The sequence below is a fragment of the Ahaetulla prasina genome, chromosome 7, assembly GCF_028640845.1.
Source record: "Ahaetulla prasina isolate Xishuangbanna chromosome 7, ASM2864084v1, whole genome shotgun sequence".
In the NCBI taxonomy this organism is placed as follows: Eukaryota; Metazoa; Chordata; class Lepidosauria; order Squamata; family Colubridae; genus Ahaetulla; species Ahaetulla prasina.
Window position 1 is genome coordinate 47,251,991 of NC_080545.1, and position 12,641 is coordinate 47,264,631.

The window sequence follows — 12,641 nt, forward strand, 5'->3', positions numbered from 1 at the left end:
GCGCAGAAGCATGCTTGTGTGTTCCCGTTGCAAACCGGTAGTAAAAGTAAGTAGAACCCACCCCTGAGCAACAAAGCTACCTGCCAGGAAGGAATCTGTGGGACTGAGATTCCCTTCTGGAAAGTAGCCCTTTTGCTCCCCTTTGACCTCTAATATGTGATGGCTTCTCCAGATGCCAGCTCAAACAATGAGGAAGAGTGGCTCCGGAGACTTCAAAGAGGGGTTTGGAGGAATACCAGGAAGTTGCTGAGGGCACTGAGAGGCTAGGCACATTGGAGCACTCAAACATCCAGCTGGAGAAGAAAAAGGAAAGATACAGAGCTCAGGGGCTGTACTGGAAGTGCAGAGTGGACAAGGTGCATAGCAGCAGACAGCCAGTGGGGATGAGGAGGAATTGTCCCCTCTACCTGATCCACAGACATGCAGGGCAGAACAGAGGCAGGCTCAATAGAAGTTGGCCAAGTTATTTGCGAGGAGGCAGGTGCACTCCTCCTAATGAGCTATACCACAGGTGCCAAACTCCTGACGTATCGTGACGTATCATGATGTTTTTTGCCTTTGTGGCGCCAGGATAGGTGTGGCCTGCTTGTGACGCATCTGGCCTGCAGGCCACCAGTTTGACAGACCTGAGCTATACCAGTGAGCGCCTATTTAATTGGACGGGTGGAGCAGGAGATTGTTGGAAACAATCGTTGGTTCTCCTGCCATGTGCATGCTTTACCTTTGTGACTTCAGTTTCCTTGACACTGGATTGTGCTGCTCTTGCCTATGTGTTGGACCTTGATCTAGTTGGTAGATTTTGCATTCCTACTTTGGATTTTGGAGTGAACTTGGGCTGTGGACTTTATAGACTTTTGCTTTTGGATTTGGTAATCTTGTGCCCTGACTGAGCAGTGTTGGACTCAATAGGACTTTGAATTGCATGCAAGTGGGGATCTGGGGATTAACATTAAAGACTTGAACTATCAATAAAGTCTGTAAAATCTCTGTGCATGTTGTGCATGTGGACTGGAACAGGACACTGAGATTCCTTCCTTGCAGGCCACCCTTTCACTCCCCTTTCAGCTCCGAGATTCCTCCCACCAGAAAAGCTCTTTCAACCAGCCTCTAGAAATGAGGTAGAGTCCTTTTGGCAGATGGCAGCAGTTACAAGATTCACTGTCAGCTTCCCTTCGGCTCTAGGGAGGCTGGCAGAGAAGATTGAAAATGGTGATCACATGACTGTGGGGCACTTGTCAGTCATGCTACATGATTGTGATCCTTTTGCCACAAGGGTGACATTGCAATAGATGCTGCTGCTCCCCTGTGTTCAGCTGTGATCTTGTGTTCATGATTTCTGGTGCTTCCTGCCAGCTTCCACAAGTCAAGTTAATGGAGAAGTCAGAGAAAATCAAAACTTGCTCCCTGTCCCACTGTTTTTATGCCCACCTGCTGAAATTCTGTACATCAGTTTAGATAAGGAAATGTCTCTGAAACAATGACCCAAAGGGTCACAGGATTGTGTGGTTAATCTCTGAATGTCATCATATCTATTCACATGGGCTTAAGAGGAAACTTATACAGAATTGTATAGAATGCTATACCACATTAAATTTTCTTTAAGCTAGTGACTGCATATTTTCTAGTCGATATCCGTGTTCTAATAATCTACAGGTAGTCATCGACTTACAACCACAACTGAGCCCAAAATTTGCTAAGTGAGACAGTTAAGTGAGGTTTTTCCTTATTTTAGGACCTTTCTTTGCATCGTTGTTAAACAAATCAGTGTAGTTGTTAAATTAGTAACACGGTTGTTTCGTTAATTTGGGTTTCCCATTGACTTTACTTGTCAGAAAGTTACAAAAGATGGTCACTTGACCCTGGGACACTGCGATTGTTATAAATATGAGTCAGTTGCCAAGCATCTGAATTTGTTCACATGACAGTGGGGATGCTGCAATGGTCATGTGAAAAACGATCATAAGTAATTTTTTTTCAGTGCCGTTATAACATTGAACACTCATTCAATGAACTGCTTAAGTTGAGGACTACATGTATATCCATTATAGGCTGGTTGGGGAATTCTGGCAGTTGAAGTCCAAGTATTAAAGTCGCCAAGTTCGGAGATCCCAACCTAGATTGTTAATAACTTATTATAAACAGGAATGCTTATATATCTGGGATTTCTCATATCAAGTTATAACATAAATATAGTATCTAATTTTCATCTTTTATATTAGTATGTAAACAACAATAAAAATATGCCCAATAGAAGGACTGTACTATGATATACTTGGACTCTATTGTACATATCATCTTTTGATATTTTAGAAATTTCAAGTAAAATATTTCAAATTGAATTAAAAGAAATTAAAACAAGACTCACTAATTTCACACTGATCCCCCTCCAGTCCTGCAGGACAAATGCATTTTTCTGGATAAAAACATATTCCTCCATTGAAACAGATGTTTGTACAGTTTGCTGTGGGATATAGTATTAAAATATTACTTATAGTATAACAGACGATTTACCTAAAGCTTTAGTGAAATTAAGTAAAATTTTAAGTCTTTTTAAAAGCTAAAGAGCTCAACAAAATGTAACATCCTGATCCATAGTACCATGTTTATATATGCAGATAACTAGCATATTTTCTCTGAAGTAGACATCTTAGTGTCCCCTAGATGTTGTGGACTACAACTTCTGTATGGTTTTAATATTGACCATGGTGGCTGATGCTGATTGAAACTGAAATTAAAAACATCTGGAGTAATGCAGCTTGTGTTCATCAGACCTGCAACAGTAAGGAAGTATGATGCTTGGGGCGGATTTATCTGTTTGCATGGTGAATGATATTAAGCTTCTACCATCCTAAAAAAATCCTAATTCAATGAAAATGAAATTGTTCAAGAATCCTCCAGGCTCATTCTACACTTAATTTTACTGAGAGTCAGCTAGGTCATGCTTTTTTCATTTGATGTTTGTGATCAAAAGGAAAGTGCATCCAAGAATGCAGGGATATAGTGCAAATTTTCAGCCAACTACATGCTAAGAGATGGCAGTACATGTTTCTTTCCAGGTATCCGTTTCTACTTCTTTCCACTATACCTTTGTTACAGTTGATGCCATAGAAACCATGTGGGCAGATACATAATCCCGGCATGATGCAGAGTCCACCATTCATGCAACGTGGTGTACACAGAGCTGATTTAAAGAGAGAGAAGAACCAATATTACACCGAACAATGATCATTAGTGTATTGAGAGGATAGACCTTAAAATATACAGCACTTTTCATTCCACAACAGAAAGAACATTTTCTCCTGCAAAGAAAAGTGTCGATTCACTGGTAAATATTCTAATGATACAAGTAAGACTTGAGCTTGATTTTCAAGTAAGATTTTTCTATAACTAGCTTGTATGAATACCAAACTGCAGCTAGTGGAAGTAAATTGAAATTTTACTTAACAATATTTTTGATGGGCTGTACATACATATATTTCTTAAGTGCATGAAACACAAATAGATTATGCTTATTGGACCTGCCATAGGCCACAATCAGTACTAGTCGGTGTTACTGATCCCAAGTAGCCAGGAAAGAACAATTTAATCTTTCAGTTCCTGTAATTAACTGCCATCCAAATGAAGGCCAGGAAAATGATGCAACTGAAGTCAATGTATCTAGAAGAAACCAGGTTCCAAAAGGCTGTGCATGTCCACAAGTTAGGAACATTTTAGAAAGAGATTCCATAATACATTCTTCTCTCTTCTAAGGTAAAGAGGGTTACGATTAGTCCTGGCAAATAGGGCTGAACTAAAAGTATTACTGGAGTAATGAAATAGGTCTTACTCAGTCTGTCCTTTTGGACAGATATACGCTTAATTCATAATGAAAATTGGACATTCATTCTCTTGAGAAATGATGGTAGAATAAAACAACTGTGGTACTTCATATTTTCAAGTTAATGTGCATTGTACTTAATGTTTTGCCAATGTTCTCATTAAGTTGCTGGCCTGTTCTTTTTTCGTCTTTCAGATCTTTTAATGGAAACTTCTTTATCTTTTGTATAAACAAACAGTGCTTTCTTAAGAGCTGCAGTTCATTAAATACTTTTCTTATGTGTTTAGCTTTAATTTTAGGAAGCCTCCTAGCCATATCCAAAAATTCCTCCAAAACAATATTTTGGAAAGAAGTGACTGCTTAGCTTCTTTTTGTTATATAAATAAAGTACAGAAGAGAACTGAAGAACTCTTTTTGATTACCTTTTTCACAGTGAGGACCATAAAATCCATCTGGACATTCACAGACGTGCCTTTCATTACAAAATCCCCCATTTCTGCATCCTCCAGGACATTCAGCTTCAAAGAAAATGACATAGATTAAATTACTTTACTTATTTGTTGCTTAAGTACACCAGCATCTATTGATGATGTGATGGTTAGGGATTCCAAAAAGAACATCTCTATGTCAAAATCTCTGATATTTTGGTAGCGCATAACATGTGTAAGAAAACTATAATCAAAGGCATGCATGTCAAAATATAATTTAAAGGAATACTAAGAGAACGATGTAATGAAAGAAAATTATTCTCCCACTTGCAAAGTCAGGCAAAGTTCTATAAACATTTTTTTGGAAAGAATAACCCAATTTAAAACCGAAAGACTTAACTGTGAAATCTCAATTTAATGGAGGACAAACTGGCAACTGGCTCTTCTCTCACTGGTAAACCTTTGATCTTCCTTCATCTTTGACCTCCAACAGGCCCATCTGTATTTAGTAAACAGTTCCCATGGCATTTCTTCCTCTTCAGGTTTTTCTTTGGATTTCTTTAGCAATGTTCTCCAGATTTGCTCTGAGCTACAAAGCCTTCAGCAGTGTAAAATGGTCCAGTCCAACTGAGATTTGCCAGACTGCACAGATCTTCAATAACTAGAGCAATCTAGGTTCATCTTAATTGCCAGTTATTACCTCCATTTCAGTCATTTAAGACAGTTTCTACTGCCTCATAATCCCCTTTCTCCTCTTATGCAAAATGTTTTATGAGAAACAAAACTATACTATAATTAAGTATTATCAGCCAAACTAGTGCCAGGTGTTATTTGGGCTTTTGCATGGGTATGCAAATAGCCAGCAGGAAGATGTAGCTGAATATAGGCTATCATAAGCAACCTATTTTCTTGATTATTTATCTTATGTTAACTATCTGATTTTGTGAGCTTTTTCTAAAATTTGCCTGTTTATTTTTTTTTAGATTTTATTTTATTCATTTGTATTCTGTCTTTATTATTTTTACAAATAACTCAACGTGGCAAACATAGCCAACACAGCTTACTCCTCCTATTTTGCCCACAAAAACAACCTGTCAGGTGAGGTGGGCTGAAAGTTTGACTGGCCCAAAGTCACCTAGTTAGCTTTCACAGCTAAGGTGGGACTTGAACTCATGGTCTCCTGCTTCCTAGTCTTGTGCCTTAATGGACCAGGAATAGACAATTATGCTGACTTAGGAATTCTGCATATGACACTACTAATAAGATTTGGCTTATTAGGATCTGTTATTACTACGCCAGATATTTTCCATTCTTTTGCTTCAGAATTGGGAAATAGGATCAAATGTTGATATTCCCAACATACTGAAAACTCTGAAAACAGACAAATATTTATTCAGCTCACTTCCAGGTACCTTGCTGACATGTTTTGAAGAAGATGGCATTCTGTGGTGTTTGCAGTATGACAGTGCCTTCTGAATTCATTACAATTACTGTAACTTCAAATGCTGCCACTCCGTCTTGTTTTCCAAGACAAGGAAATCCAACTTGAACAACTACAAACAAAAGGAAAAGATTGACTCAACCTTCCATCCTTCCGAGGGTGGTAAAATGAGAACCCAGATTGTTGGGAGCAATATGCTGACTCTAAACCACTTAGAGAGGGCTGTAAAGTACTGTGAAGTGGTATATAAGTCCAAATACTAGTATTACATACTGTAGGGCATTGCAGAATCAGCAGTATATAAATATTGTAAAGGTAAAGGTTCCCCTCGCACATACATGCTAGTCGTTGCCGACTCTAGGGGGTGGTGCTCATCTCCGTTTCAAAGCCGAAGAGCCAGCGCTGTCCGAAGACGTCTCCATGGTCATGTGGCCGGCATGACTCAACACCAAAGGTGCACGGAACGCTGTTACCTTCCCACCAGAGGTGGTCCCTATTTTTTCTATTTGCATTTTTACGTGCTTTCAAAACTGCTAGGTTGGCAGAAGCTGGGACAAGTAACGGGAGCTCACCCTGTTACACGGCAGCACTACAGATTCGAACCGCTGAGCTGCCGACCTTTCGATCGACAAGCTCAACGTCCTAGCCCCTGAGCCACCGTGTCCCTGTCATAAATATTGTAATATATGTTAAAATATGTAGCTGATCATCTATTGGGAATTCAATATTAGATTGAAATATACAATACAAATAAGTTAAAGGAGAAAATGCTACATTTATTCTTGTAGAAAGGGTCATAACTAATTAGAGTTGGGCTTCTCAGCTTTCCTAATTCTCACCTAATACACAAGATAGGTCAATATTTTGGGAATTGCAGTTCTTCTCATAAATCTAGGAGACATTAGGATGGGAAAGGTTCCTTTAGTTTGGTATGAATAATCTCTGCTGTCATCCCAAATCCAAGGCAAATGTACAGTCTAGACACTGGCACAATAACTCTTGATAGCAGGGGCTGCATGCCTCCATTTCAGTTCCTTAAAGTGAATATATTCATGTATTTGCTCTTCAGCACTGCAATAGCACCATTGCAAATCATCTTTCAATCCAACCTGTTCCATGAAGTCACCCTCCAATCAGAAAATTGATCATCGTCTGAAAAAGCACTCCTATTTCATGTTCTTTACTTCAACCTCTGGGACAACAGCAATGTCCTGTATCCATCTTTGCTCCCTCTTTTAAACCATCACCAGTGCAGCTATAAGTATAAGTATAAAGGGTGCCTCCAGTATCCAGTATGTGACCAAGACCATTATTTTTATGCTAGTGCCTTAAAGGATTGTTTTAATGTAATTGCAAACTTTGCCTTTGTGTCCAGAATGAAAGGAAGAGAGAGGTCTTCACTATTCTCATTTCTGCCTGGCCAAACTCTTAATTAAAAAAAGAAAAGAAAGGCAAAGAACAAGAGTGTTCTATATATCTTCAGCTGGACTCTCCTCATGAGAGACACCATATAAAATATATGTAGTCTTCATATCAGAAGCTTTTGGTAGCTATTGTACATGAGTTTTCTTTGGCTTAAAAGTTATGGAGTTAAACATTCTTAGCAAATATTTCTTTATATTATTTTGATTCCTTTTTCATCCTTTGCTACTCTTACCTTTTATTCACAGCAAAATAAACATTTTCTTACTTAGCTAATGTTCCACAGAGTTATACTTTATAAGTTCATTTTGATGTACATAGATTTCCAGCTACCATGCTGAATGTAATTGCTCTTTATATGATCTTGAGAAAGATATAAACTATTACTAGTCTAGAAGCCAATTGGATTGCTAGCTTTATATTATTTCAACATCGACAAGGCAAGAGTCAGTATCCTCCTTTTCATCTGAGGACAGCAGGCTAGGTTGAAAGTGAAGATACCATTTTGCCTTTTAGCATCTCAAGGCCACTTATAGACCTTCAGCATCTATAGACTTGAGTCCACGGTTCTCTCTACCAAATAGAAGGGCTATTTTTTTTTGGTCTTAGAACTGGATGTTTCTGTATCTTTTTCTTGATTAATATGAGCACATTTCACTGTGCAAGAATTTTAGTGATGCAGTCCCAACATTTGGCATTCTTCCTCTTTTCAGATGCGGAACATAAGGTGCTTAGATAATAAAAGTTCCAAAGACTTTCATTGTTACCAAATTATTAGATAATTTGATTCAAAGAAGTTATAGTACATAACTGTTACAAACAGATTATTCTGTTCTATTCCACTCCACTCCACCCCACCTTGCCCCATTCCATTCTTATTACTCTACTTTTTATCCCACTTTTTTGTATATAAGTGAAGACAGTAAACTGTAGGAGATGACCAGGCTGAGCCTAAGGGAGGGTGAAATGCATCATAGTCATGAGTCCCTTGACACCCACAAGAGATCTATATCCAGCCCACCTTGAATTCTTGTGACTCTTTTCTACTGCCAACTTGCTTGGGCTGTTAGTAGTTCAGATTCTTATAGAGAGCTTAAGCTTGCAATAGATCTTTCTATCCATTTGAACTGCCTGAATCTCCTGATTTCCCTGGCGCTTCACATATACATACCTATTACTCCTGCCTCCTATATTTTCCGCAATACAACCTGGTGAGATGGATTGGGTTGCAAGAGAATGATTGGCTCAAATCATCAACAAATCAGTATTTTTTAAAGTCTTCACAGTTAACATAGGATCTTTAATGGCACACACACAAACCAACAACATATTGGCTCACCACTTTTCTTCATTCATCCTTTACATGAACAACATTGGATGCATAAATAAAGATGGATGCTACAGACCTGAGGTTTGGTGAGGTATCATTCCAAGCAGAGGGATGTTTACCGTTGGGTCAGCCATTATTCCTTTATCCAGAGAGCGCAAAGAGAGGAATTCATAAAAATATTCAGCCTGCATGAAAAGTGATATATAAAAATATATAATAAATACATTTTTTATAATAATGTTGCTCTATTTTCTACTTGAGAGTCTTATTTTGATGAGAAAAATACAACTAAAAGTACAACTCTGTGAACTCAACATTGTGTCATTTACTTCTGAATAAACAGAGAGAAGGTCCATTTTCTCCATATGTTGCATGATTTTATATGCTTTGATTATGTCTTTCTTCAGTTGCCTTTCTTCTACACCAGGCCTGCACAACTGTAGAGGGAAATTAAAAATAATGACAAGTCCCAAAGAAATGATTGGTGTCCCAATCACCTATTTGGTGGTTAGTAGTGAGAATGCAGTGATGGACTGCCAGTGTCAGTGGGGCCTGGAGGCATTGGAGATACCTCCATTGGAGATTGGCAGGGTGTCTTTAAGAATGGCAACATGGCGGTGGAAACATTTGATGGCAGTGGATTTATTTTTTGAGTTGTACAGGCCCATAAGTTGTGCAGACTTATTCTAGACTAAAGAACTTCAAACATTTGAGCGGTTTCTTGAGAAGGAAATGTTTAAGGCTCCTAATCATTTCATTTGGTCTCTTCTGCATTTCTTCTATTATATACGTTTAAAAATGTGACTAACAAATTATATCTAGTATCCCTCAAATTGATCTACCAGAGATTTGCATAAGACTATTAAAATGTTGACGGTTTCATTAGCAATCCTTTTCTGAATGTACCCTAAGATGGAATTTGCCTTTTTTCTCTCTATCACTACATATATTTCTTTTATTGTGCAATAAGAAATAGGCGAGGACAGCACCAATACATATATGTGAAGCAGGGGACTGTTTTCCCATTTATACTTACCGTATATACTCGAGTATAAGCCGACCCGAATATAAGCCGAGGTACCAAATTTTACCACAAAAAACTGGGAAAAACTATTGACTCGAGTATAAGCCTAGGGTGGGAAATGAGACTCGAGGAAAGCCCAGGGTTGCCCGAGCATGAAAAAGCAAGAGAAGATAGTAAAGCAATAACCCAGTTCTCAAACCGCTTGTTCCAGCCTAAAGTATAGGGTCAACTAGAAGAGCGATCCGGAGAGAGAGCTCTGAGGACTGGGGCAGGGAAAGGCCGCTGAGGAAGGAGGATTCCCAGCTCTAAACAAAGGGAAATCCCGGAATGCCAGCGCGAAAGGCGGTGCTCGTGTTCCTCCTCCCTCCCAAGCGACGAAATGGGAAAACGCTCTTTCGCTTGCGGGGGAGAGGAGGGAGGGAGGGAGGGAGGTTGGCTTATTCAACCCTTCCCGGCTAGCCATCCAGCCCTTCCCAGGAGAAGGCGAGGAGTTTTGGGCGAGCGACCTTTTTGCTAGAAAGCGGCGGCGGCTGCCCCGACACCACCAGTTGGGGCAGGAGCCGGGTGAGCCGCAGTAACTCCCGCCAGGCTGTGCATTGGCGCAGGGAAGCCCTGGCGGTGCAGTGAGAGGGCGGGGCGGGGGAGCCGCCAGCCTTCTCGGCTGAGGGAGGGAGGGTTTCCCCGACCGCGCGAGCTCGCCGCCGCGAGAGCCACCCCAAAGGCCAGAAGAAAAGGTCATTCCATCGGAGTAATGGAGCGAAGGCTCCTTCCTCTCCCGCCTTACCCATGCTGTGCGAGCTCAGCCTCCCGGGCCTCACGCTCTAGCAGCCGCCAAGCTCCGAGTCCGGCCTGAGCTTGGCGGCTGCTGCCGCCGCCGCCACCGCCACCACCACGGAGCGAGCCCGACTCCTCCTGCCCGAATTGCGCCGTGCGAGTGCTGATGAGGAGCTGCCGAGTCTGGCCTGAGCTTGGCGGCTGCTGCCGCCGCCGCCGCCGCCACCGCCACCACCACGGAGCGAGCCCGACTCCTCCTGCCCGAATCGCGCCGTGCGAGTGCTGATGGGGAGCTGGCGGGTCCGGCCTGGGCTTGGGGGGTGCTGCGCCGCCGCCACCACCACCGCCACCACCACGGAGCGACCTTTTTGCTCAGGCCGGACTCGGCAGCTCCCCATCAGCACTCGCACGGCGCGATTCGGGCAGGAGGAGTCGGGCTCGCTCCGTGGTGGTGGCGGTGGCGGTGGCGGCGGCGGCGGCGGCAGCAGCAGCAGCAGCAGCAGCAGCCCGCCAAGTTTGCGCCGTCCGCAGTGCTCGCTGGCGGTCTGGTCGTGGTCTGCTCGTGCTTCCTCTTCCTTGCGTCCCGCCCGCCAGACACGGGAATGGGGGCCGGCCTGGGGGCGACAAATCCCGCGAGACCTCGGCGGGCCCGCTCCCCGTCCCTCCCGTAGCGCCGGGCAGCGCTGCCAGCTGCCTGCGGTTGCCAGGTGCGGGCGGTGCCGGCTGCTCCTCCCGCTCGCGAACCCGTGCCGCCTCCGCGAGGAGAGGACAGGAAGCCGTTCTTGGCGCGCTTGGTGTGTCCCAGCCTTTCCATGGGAGTCCGTTCGGTACCCCCTCCTGTGCGGGGTTCCCAAAGACGTAGACTCGAGTATAAGCCGAGGGGGCCGCTTTTCAGCACAAAAAGCGTGCTGAAAAACTCGGCTTATACTCGAGTATATACGGTACTTAAAACTGAATCTCATGTATTATTTGGTTGACTATCCAGTTCAAAAGGCCCTAAGGAGATCTATAATTAAACTGGTTTTTATCATTCTGAATAGTTTAGCTGCAAATTTGACTACCTCAATATTAAGATAATTTATAAAAAAACGGGAGAGGGTCAGTCCCCTTATCCACTTGCCTGTCCTCTGCTGTTTCTCAACAAGTGTGTGTGTGTGTGAGAGAGAGAGAGCGAGAGCGAGAGAGCGAGAGAGCGAGAGAAAGAGAAAGAGAAACGGCAGAGACGAAACACTTTCAAACAGCGTTGCCTGCAATTCTTGTTACTCCTCTCCGTCATTTCTCTTTCTCTCTCTGTCTCTCTGACACACACATAGACATTTGATTGCTTGAAAGGGACAGGCTGCACTTTGCTTCTACCATAAGCACACACATCCCACAATCTTTCAGAATTGCCTGCCTGTTCGTCCTTTTCTCAAGCAGCTGGGTAGAGGTGTGGTGGTGGGGGAGCTGATTCCGACGGGCCACATGGCTTTCTGCTTCATCACCAGAAACATTTCCAGGCACCCAGAAAGACAGGACTCCCAGCCCTCGGTGGATCAGCTGATCCACAGGCCACGGTTAAGGAGCTGAGGTGACTGGGGAAGGGAAAGGCTACCTCCTAGGCTGGCCACACCCAACCCCTTCACTAGGGCTTATTTTGGGGGTTATATTAGACCTACCCCAAAAAATCAGGGGAGGGCTTACTTTTGGGGTAGATTATATTTTGGGGAAAACACGGTAGGAATCTAAATTATTGATTCCTTTTCTTTTTTAACAGGTTGTTGTCTGTAAAATAATAACTTATTCCATAAATGCTAAGTTTATTCATGAGTCCTCAATAGGCTTTTTGAAAATCTTATTGAGGACTCATGAATAAACTTAGCATTTATGGAATAAGTTATTATTTTACATTGTATACAATGTTAACAGGGTTCCCTCCATCTACATGCCTGTTAGTTGTCTCAAAAAACTCCCCAAAATTGTGAAAGTTATCAACTTTTACTTATTTATGATGTCTCCCTCCAGGAGAAAAAGAAAACATGACATTATTTTTCTTCCTGTGGTATAATTAAAGAGAATGCGGAATCTTGGAGAGAGAAAGAAAAAAAACCTTTGAAATCATTTGTAAAACATGTTTTCAAATACCATCCCTGCTAATTAAGGATTACAGTCAAACATTTTATTGTGTCAATAATAAGGCTTTCCTGATGTGATGAAAGAAGAGTTCACAACCTATGGTTAAAGTAATTGATCTCTTTGAATTTTAGAAAACATCCGTAGAATCTACAAGCTGCTTTTGGCCATACTTGAAAAGTAGTGAGCCATTCTCCTTATAGCTTAGAAAATGGCTTTGAAGTTTGGGACACATATCTTCTAGCACATCATTACCAAGAACTAACTTTTGATTATGACCTTATGAAAGTATA

General features: G+C 42.0%; 1 protein-coding gene across 1 annotated transcript in view; it reads right to left on the reverse strand.

Moving 5' to 3' along the window:
• WIF1 (WNT inhibitory factor 1) overlaps positions 1-12,641 on the reverse strand; it is a 59,520-nt gene that overhangs the window by 13,881 nt on the left and 32,998 nt on the right. The window contains exons 3-7 of the mRNA XM_058189960.1: positions 8,515-8,623; positions 5,658-5,798; positions 4,240-4,335; positions 3,086-3,181; positions 2,366-2,461 (exon numbers count right to left, since the gene is read on the reverse strand). Coding sequence (XP_058045943.1) covers positions 2,366-2,461; positions 3,086-3,181; positions 4,240-4,335; positions 5,658-5,798; positions 8,515-8,623 — 538 coding nt within the window. The remainder of the gene's footprint in view (positions 1-2,365; positions 2,462-3,085; positions 3,182-4,239; positions 4,336-5,657; positions 5,799-8,514; positions 8,624-12,641) is intronic.